This window comes from Aphis gossypii, chromosome 1, assembly GCF_020184175.1.
Source record: "Aphis gossypii isolate Hap1 chromosome 1, ASM2018417v2, whole genome shotgun sequence".
NCBI classification, from domain to species: Eukaryota; Metazoa; Arthropoda; class Insecta; order Hemiptera; family Aphididae; genus Aphis; species Aphis gossypii.
In genome coordinates, this window is record NC_065530.1 from 61,256,307 (window position 1) to 61,266,627 (window position 10,321).

Genomic DNA, 10,321 nt, shown 5'->3' on the forward strand with positions numbered 1-10,321 from the left:
GTGTGTGGATATATTAAATTAAAATAGTTTTTGGAATCGTATCAAAGGATTTCAACAACTATAAGCCTTCACAAGTCCATTTTATAAAAAAACATCAATAGCCAGTACAGTAGTTATTGAGTATATTAATTTCGTGTACCTATACCAACAACCATTTTTATTAATATAGATAGATGTATACCATCATAAATGTACTTACTTATATAATACTGATATGATATGTACTTATAATACTGGTATGTACTATGTAGATCCCAAAATAACTGTTGATTTAAAAATTACTATAGATGCAGTCTATAATATTATGAACTTTGTAATAATTTAATAATTTAATTTAATAATCAAATAATACGACCGTTACTCGTTTAAATAATTAAAATTGTACAATATTCGTAAATTCGCATTATTATAAATAGCAAAGTGGCCCACCAACGCAATATTTTTCGTCGTATTGTACCATTTTGCTAAGTGAGTAGACAATAACAAATCTACAAGAAGTTAAAAACATCGAGAATGACAATCAAACCTACAGATTATATAATATGTTATAATATAGATTATCTTAATATTATTGAGAAAAAATATTACCTTGTCGAGAATCATATTACCAATGACACGCAAAATATTATGTAGAGCGAAAATCATACGCTTATTATTTAGTGAATATCATAATAGTGTAATATTGAACTGATCGACTGATAAAAAAAAGTTAAGATAAAAAAAAGTAACAGACCATGAAAGAAAGTCTGTGATATTCGTGTGTGAGTACAAACGAATACGTTTCGGGCCCGGCTGATTGCTATGTCAAGACTAGATATTATTTTCCACGTGGTGTTTAGACGCCACTGTTATTCTTAGTTTTTAGCAAGGAAATAATGTGTATTACTCTAACCATCATAAATTATAAGTCAAAATATTTTTCGTGTGTAAGTGCTATAGAATAGATAATAAAATGCAATATCGTGTTTTATAGTAACAATGGCGAATGTTTTATTCATCAGAAAAAAAAATGTACATGCAGTGTAAAACAAATAACCCGTAGCATTAACTACGCGAAAGTTTGGTAACACATTTCTCCGTATAGTTGGTAGTTTTATAACATATTTCAGTAAAACTTGTGCAACAAATGTTCGTAAGACGGCTGAAGTGATTCGTGATGATGGTAGTCCGCGGTATCGGAGTACTCGCTGTGGTGGTGAGGTGCTTCGATCTTCTTGACAACTGCGTTGAAACCGTGTTCGTGGTCAGCTGTGTATTCGACCACGCGGGTGGAACCGTCGGGTTCCACGAGACTGTACGATCCTTTGACGTTACCGTGACCGTCACTAATCTCGTGTTGACTCTTGATGTCATGCGTGTGAAGATCTTTTACACCGTACTCGAAATGATATGGTTTAGGTGCGTGATCGTAGTGGTCGTCATCGTAACTTTTGTACTCAATTGGTGGATAAGCAAAAGCCAAGTGCCCGAACAAAGCGACAAACATTATGAACTGGAATGTTCAACAATACGTTTTTATCAATGTGATAATATTATAACATTATAATTTGTACACAATATAATATACAAGTGTACTGTGCGATGATAAATATTATATTGTTCGTAAAGTTAAGTCAATTGTATTCAACCATACCTAACCACCGATTGTTTAAATCAGAATCTCAATAGTTGAAATCATGTAATTTAATTGTTACAGGTTTAATATTGTACAAAATAGTGTTATTTATTATTATGAGATTTTACTATATTATTTTTGTGTTTATTAAATATTGTTTGGTTCTATTAATCTATACATAATTATTATATATATAAATTAATGTCTGTCTGTCCTTTATGCATTCCTAAACCGTTCAACCGATTGTGAATAAATTTGATAATTTTGTACAGAGATAGATTATAGTTCTGAGAAGAAGATAGGCTAATTTTAAAAGGGAAAGGTCCAATCCAGGAAGGTGCTCAAGAAGGATTTAGAGACTTACGATGGATATTTTTGCTTGTAAATCGTTGCTATTAGTCCATAATAATAATAATAACAATAATAATAAATAGTTGTAATGAAAATTATTGTGAAAAAAATTATTATCACTGAAAGAATAGAAAAACGTCTTTGATAGTTGTTTATTTTTATTTAATTGTTTTTCAGCTATTATAAAATAAAACATAGTATTGACATAGAGTTTTCATTGTTAATTTTTCAATGGGCACTATAAGTGCACGGGGAATAGCTAGTATTACATAAAATTAATACGTATACATATCATATAGTAAAATATTGTCAAAATTAAAATACTAATTGTATTTATTTAAAATAAGTAAAAAATATATTAATGTAGGTATAGGTGTATAATTTAATCTTACCTTAGTAACCATTTTGAATGTGTAGTAGGTACGTTACACTATTACAAACGTTAACTTTCAAAATAAATTTGTTTTCACAAAAAAATAAGAACACTGATGATTATTGGAACATTGTTTACGGTATTTATACTCTAGAACATTGAAGTCCCTACTATATTAGATTGTTCGCGTTGATAAATTAAGTAAAAAATGAATCTAGTTACATCAGCTCATTAAAAAATAATTATTATTTTATGCGAAATACCCATCTTCTTATTTATTAGGTAGTATAAATATTATTGCATAATTAATTGTTTTTCCAACTAAAAAATAAAATAAAATGTTACGAAAAATGTGAGCATACGTATAATATTATGTATTAAAATATAATATGTTACGTTACGACTTATGGTGTATAATATAACAGTATACCTACCTAACGCATAACCTAATTATTTAGAGTTATAGAAATGTTTGAAAATAATTAAAATAAGATGTATTATTAAATTTCAATAGTTTTGTAATATGTACTTGCCTTTTATAAATTATGTCAAATAATTTTAACTTATTTTTGATTTTATAAAAAAGGTTTATCCTAGTTTTAGGTGTTTAAATTGATGAATTTTCTTATAAACTAAATTATAAATTTTTATTTATTTCTAATACCTTTTTGGGAGCCGTAAAAGTAATTTAATATATCATTTTTGTATGATGGTTACTTGATTAATGTGATATTGTGACATGCATAAATAAGTATTATTTTTATTCTATAAATTATTTTAGTTTAAAGTTTAAACAGACTTTCTAGTAATTGTGTTAAATAAAATTATCTGATACATTTTAGCATAGGTGTTTAAATTACATGTCACACCTACATGAGGACTCAAGGAAAAACTGTTTTATCGCAGCACAGTTGGTTGACGATTTTGAGTAGGTATATTTTGTACGTTCTATCCAAGTTTTTACACGGTGCAAGGGGCAAATTCTAAATAAATTGGTCCTGTTTACCATGTGGACACATATTGTACATGTTATCCACACGAACACAAATTACACATTTTTTTATTCGAATTCGCAACTATCCGGACGTTTTCAGCGGTAAGGTACATCGCACCAGATTAATCGAACACGACATTCTCTTTAAAAACCAAACACCGATAGCGCTCAAACCATATACCTATCCTCAGGAAAAATAGGTCACAAAAGACCCCATGATATAGGATATGGAACAACAGGAACTCGTAGAACAAAGCCTAACCTAACCTCCCCGTGGGCTGCACCCGTCGTCTTAGCAAAAAAGAAAGACTTCTTAGTACACTCAGTCTTAGTTCTAGTCTTAGTAGACTGTACATAGACTATAGACGGCTCAACGATGTCACTGATTCCGACGCTTACCCGATGCCAGACCGCAATACGTTGATACGTCAAATGAGAGGTGCAATAATTTTCAGCATTATGGACTTTAAGTTGGGATACTGGCAAGTATAACACCTTACCAAAACTCTCGAAAATACATTCCGGACGCGTCGGGGTCTATACCAATTCTGAGTCCTCCCTATCGGCATCAAAGACGACAGATTGTCGGTAGGCGTACTAGTAGTGGTGATGAGTGGTGCGGTGGTACTCCTACTAACCAGTCCTTGAGGTGGTTCTCGTCTGCGGTTTCCACAATATCCTAGTTAATTTTAAAACGAATATTAATTATAAAATTAGATATGATTTAAGAGCATGAGATATAACACTTGGTAGTATCCCCATGTATATAGGCTTATCCCAAAGAAGCGTAGGCATGTGAAAGGCAAGTCAATTGCGTTTGGAAAATAGCGATATAAATTAAATTCAAGTATAATGAGTAATAGACTTACACTTTAATTTAATATTTCCACAATTATTTATACGGAAATCACGTATTCTCGCCTTTCGGTGTTGAATTTCAGCATGTTCACTCTCCAGGGATGAAAGTGCTTGTACAGAGGGGATATGTATTTGACTCTCTCCCTCTATACACATAGGGTTGAAAATAATGATTCGTAAAACCCACGTTTCATATTATATTATATAAATGAAGTAATAATAATATGCAGAAACCGTTGATTAATATAACTTTCAAATTTCAATACTACAGTAAGCATACTGCTCTACTCGTAAATTAAATATAAATAAACTATTTTGAGTTATCCATATTATTATAATTAACAAAAAATTATAATTAATACAAATTTAACATTGACATAAATATCTATAGTTAAAACAATAACATTTATAATTACTACACTTTATATTAGGTTGGTCATGATTGCAGCCGTGCGCAGAATCACGTTTCTGGTATAGAAAAATTTATATTGTTTGAGAAAAAAAATTCTTGACAAACCGAATTCTTATGTATAAATCAGTATTTTATTTTATTTTCATTTTTGAATCAACGACGCCGCAGGAACTGCTTTTGCATTGCCTCAGTGGCGCTGCAAAATCAGTATTTAAAATTGTCTTATTCAAAACATTAAATTGAAAAATAAATTATAAATACCTAATAATATTTTAATAAGTATTAGCATATCACTGGCCACTGCATGGTACATTTATAAGTTTATTTTTTTAAGTATAATTGTCCTACGTGATATGAGTTGTGAGTGATAATATTAATGAGACTAAATGTAATGTAATGAATAATGATCCTGTGGCCTGTGGATATCACGATATATATATTATGTCTTTAAAAAATGGCTTACTTATGAGGAAACTACCATACTAATTATATAGGTATATATAAATTATATTATAATACTTAATATTTTCATATTTTTAAGTTATATAATAGGTTAAAATACCATGAATTATTATATCCATACTTATGTCAAACATGGATACCTAATAACTTTTATTAAAGTACTATATAATTAATTTAACTTACATTAGTTTAACTGTTGAATTAAATCTGTTAGAATGACCAAAGTGACATTATTATAAATTACATTAATAATTTGACTACCATGTCACATTAATAACATTCATCTTTTTGCCTAATAATGTAATACTTAAAATATCGCCAAGCAATGATAAATATTACGTACCTATATTATATAATTATATCTATATGATAAATCAACATAATATTACGAATTGTTAAAACACGGTAAGACCGTAAAATATTTTAAAGAAAACACACAAAATATTTATATGAAAAAGAGAAAAATTAAAAACTATTATTAAGAAAAACTTTAAATAATTTAATACAATCGCCTGTGGAGAAAAAAATGAAATATGTATAACGGATGTTGAAATAAAATTAAACCAATAAACAGTAGCCAAACTTATATAAATAAATAATAATACTGAGTATATTAAAAACTATGGTTTGTTGCATATTTCTTTTTGAAACAATATCAATAAAATATAATAATGCTGCTCAGTATAGTTTTAAAATTATGTTTAATAGACAATACACAATAATAATTATTAATATTTGTTATGAAGTTAAATTTTTTAGATATTTTATAGTATTATATTGTACGATTATACGATATATTTTAATTTTTATAATTCAAAAATGCAAAATGGTACAGAGCACGGGTGATTTCAGTTTCCTAAATTTATCAGAATAATTAACGCGTAGAAGGTACTTAAAAGTTAAAAATTAAAAGTATTTAAATGTTTAAATCAATTTTTCCTGTATATATTTATTTAGTTTTTTTAGCATACGAGTTATGAACAATTCTCTCCTTTAATTTCAATATTTTATTTATATAATTAGTATTTAAATAGGTAATAATTGGAGATAGGATGTTGATGACATTATTATTTTTTTTCATTATCACACCTAAAATAATAATTATTTTTAAATTAAATTTTTTCACTTATTAAGTTAATTTTTTCGGATTTTTTAGGGCATCCTTGCTTTTTTTTTTTAATAATTATTAATTTTTTGAGGGGGGGGGGTTAATATACAAGCTATGAGAGACGAACAACGGTGTGATGTCTAAGAATTTTGTTTTAAGGAAATTATCACAATAGTAATTATTATAGTATAAATTGTACTGCACATAATATTTCTTATTAGAATCTAGTTTTACCAACAGATGGCACTGTATATATCATTGAACATATAAAATTCACCGCTTTAAAATATCAAATAAATATCGATATCGGTACCTAATCTAATCCACGGGACCAGTTTATTATTTGAGATTTGCATATTATGTCGACTGGATGACGTTATGTAGCGCACTTACAACTATTATGATACATTACAAATTATAATACTATATTGTATTGCACTATTGCAGAGGGCAGTGATGTATAAGCGGGTGCTATTTCTCATTAAGGACTAAGTAAAATCTTTATATTTAGTATTAGATCATACTTAAAAACTATATTATGTTTAAACAATTTGAATTCTACACTACCTAAAACCTTCACATAGAAAAAAAGTTTTAGTAGTTTTGATTGGCACATCTAACACGACTTGACGTTTTCACATTACCAATAGTTTTAGTGAACTTTTATTTTTATTATAATTAAAATTTTCATATTTTCGTTTGTATATTTACGAAAATAATATTGATTTTGATGGCCTATTATGCGCAGGATCTATAATATGATATTGAATATTTTTATTAATTATATGTTCAGCACACAGATTTTTGTACAGCTAATTGGAATGGCTTACAAGTTACAGTATTATCTAAGACATTATTTCCGACTGATGATTATTGTATTAAAACGTTAAATTGGTATAACAGTTTAAAATATATGACTTAGTGTTCAATTAGACGAGGCTTTTAAACATTTAGCAATTGATCAAAAAGGTAAGACAATTAATGCATTATTTATCTGAAAAGTAATTTTAAATTATACTTACACTAGTTACACATAATATAATATCTGAAAACACGTAAATTTATTATAATAAATGTTATAAAAAGGCTTTGCAACCAACATGGAATATTTTTTTTTTACCTAAGTTAAAATTAAGTATTTAATTATAATACATATTTAGTTTGTGTGTTCAATAAGAATAGCTTAGCTACTCTTATTTGTGCAGTATTTTAACACAAGTGAAAGCACACCGTTTGATCTCTTTTTAAAATTAATATCAACTATTAATCCCGTTTTTTTAATTCACTTATTTTTTTATTATTATTAATTTTATAAGAGGTCAGATTGTTAGTATACTTAGTAGGGGGAATGCTGTTGTCCGATTTGAATCGGCTTCCGAGGAATTTGCGCCCAGAAGACACAAGACCGGTAATTAAAAATCACAATAATGATAAAAATAATAATAATAACTGGATCTTTGACGCTATTGTAGAGTAAAAATACAAAGGTATTGTTTTTATTATTAGTTTCCTTTTTAATTCGCACAAACTTTTATCTTTAAGAATTGAATGAATTTGTTTTTTTTTTTATGCATTTGATGATTAAGTATCGCTGTTTTCGAAATTTGACTATTAAAAAAATATAGAATAATGCTAACAAAGTAATTCATTTTTATTTTATAGTATACATAACGTTTTAATATTTCAGAGAAGATACTACATAAAATATTCTTAGCAAAAAATGTTTTGTCTAGATTTAACTGTTCACAAATTTAAAGTAGAAATAATATTTTTGTCACTCTATCATTTATTAAAAAATTTAATCAATACATTTTAAACTTCACTCAGAATTTAATAATATGCGTTAGGTTATCTGTTTGTGTTGTTCTAACTAAAATATGTGAAGAATAAAATACATTCTGTATTTAATAATATATTATAATAAACAATAATTTTCTATGAAAATTATCTTTGCTTTGAAAACACTCAAAGTTTATAATTGTCAAAAACTGACGTTTGATATACACTACATATTCAATAATTAAAAAATTACTTTCTTTGAGTTTATTCATAGCAAAAATTAGATGAAACCTCTTTGACAAAATCATCTATTATTATAGCTTTATATAAATCGTCACGATAATTATATTATCTTGAGTTAATTGGCTTTTGTATTATTATATGAAACGTCATTCATGATATTGTTTTATTAAAATTTTAACCTATTAAAGAACGAATAAATATGAGCTTAGATTCCTTTCACTTATATATTTGATTTTATTGTTGTTCTATTATGTTTTTCTTTCTATTGAGATTATTTTTTAATTGCAATATAACAAAATCAAAATCATGACATAATAGTATGTTAGATGAGAGCTCTTTTGTATAATATAACATAACCACTATTTTTACGTTCCAGCACAAAAAAAAAAAAATGTTGAAAATTATTGTGTTGTTATGAAAATATTTTTATTATGAAAACGACAAATTATTATACCCAATATCCATTGCAAAAATAAAAATAAAAATATTTAAATCTTACTTTCTTTATCACAAGATTGTATTATATAATATATGAGTGACTTTTGGTGGCTTACTCCAGGTTGCAAATCTTCAATTTTAATTTTTTTGTTTAGTGGATAATATCCTAATTCAGTATGCAACACATGCAAAGTAAAATTCTCAATTGTCTACATCGTTACTAGATGTCCAAAATACTCAACAGTACGAAAAATATTCAACATCACAAATAATGTTACAATATTAACGTTCACACTATTTAAAAAATATCGAAGCAATCTACACATTTTTCCACACAAAACATCTATGTAAAAAGTTGTAAGCAAATGTCAATATTTTAATCTTGTTTTTCGTAACCTGTTTTTCTCTCTATATTTAACTATAGACTAATAACCTATGCTGCTGAAGCCTTTAACAACTTTTAAAAAATAATAGTAATATAATTTTTATTATTATTTGATTGTTTTATTTTTATGTTTGTAACTGTTTTATACGAGTCTTGCATTTTATTTTATAACGAACGTGGATTGGTATTATATGAACATACCTGTATAGGTAGGCACCTACATATACGTCAAGTTTGTTAGCTCGTACGAATTTAAAATGTTGGGCGATAAAGTGTATCGGAATTCTATAAAGCACTCTCAACACTCATAAATTGCAATACAATCCGAGCTTACTGTCAAGACGTAATGTTTTAAATTCAAATACGTCAGATTTCCTGATAAATGTCGGTATATATAAATTGAGCATATTATGTTTGAAATATTCATCCTGTACGCGTGCCAAACAATGTTATTTCAACCATAGAGCATCCTATAAAAATTAATATCGGTACAATCGTGTACCTATCGTTTATCCTATGTATAATGTAAGTTTTATTAGTGTACTATACATAAGTATATAGATTTGAACGTCAAATAAAATATCTACTACAAAACATTTTAAAATAATTTTTATTATTTTAATACCACAAAACATTAATTTTATTATAAAAAATAATTTTGATGTGTTTGGATTTGTACATTGATAATCCTGAAAATCCAGTAAAAAAATTAATAAATGTATACATTTATATTTATTGTTTAATTAAAATCCTGGTTTATTAATGTTTGTATATTGTATTTAAAAAAAAGGTAAATACTAGATTTTTTAATTTTGAATATACTGAAAGAACTTACGTCGTAAAATTTTTATTTCTTTTGCTTTCCTTAAATTTACTGTAGGTACTACATTAACGATTATAATTCAATAACTTCTGTAAAATAAATCAAATTTAAATTAAGTGTAATTCGCTTTAAATTGAGTTTTAAAATTTTAATAAAATTTGCCATTTACATTAGTTTTGTTTTGAATGATTTTATATTTTTATTCTTTCTTGAACATAACTCTATAATAGTGTCAAGAGCACAAAATAAATCATCATTTCTTATAGATATGTCGTTACATTTTATTTTACTTTTAATTTAATTTTCTGTGAGTATATCTTCAAATTATAAATGAAAAAAAATTGGAAATATATGGCGTGTTATTTTACTTATGTTATATATATATACTTGTATAAAATATACTTATATAAATCCAGTGAACTGCAGTCTTCGACCTTTTGGTTTGATTTACGCATTTCCAAAAACTCGTTTTCATAATAT

General features: G+C 26.7%; 1 protein-coding gene across 1 annotated transcript; it reads right to left on the reverse strand.

Moving 5' to 3' along the window:
* Nucleotides 1-965: 965 nt before the first annotated feature.
* On the reverse strand, nt 966-2,493 carry LOC114126602 (cuticle protein 7-like). Its single transcript, XM_027990588.2, has 2 exons — nt 2,359-2,493; nt 966-1,492 (listed from the first exon to the last, which is right to left on the reverse strand). Exons 1-2 carry the CDS (start codon nt 2,368-2,370, stop codon nt 1,106-1,108), a joined length of 399 nt encoding a protein of 132 aa, XP_027846389.2. The 5' UTR covers nt 2,371-2,493; the 3' UTR covers nt 966-1,105.
* Between the last annotated feature and the right edge of the window lie 7,828 nt (nt 2,494-10,321).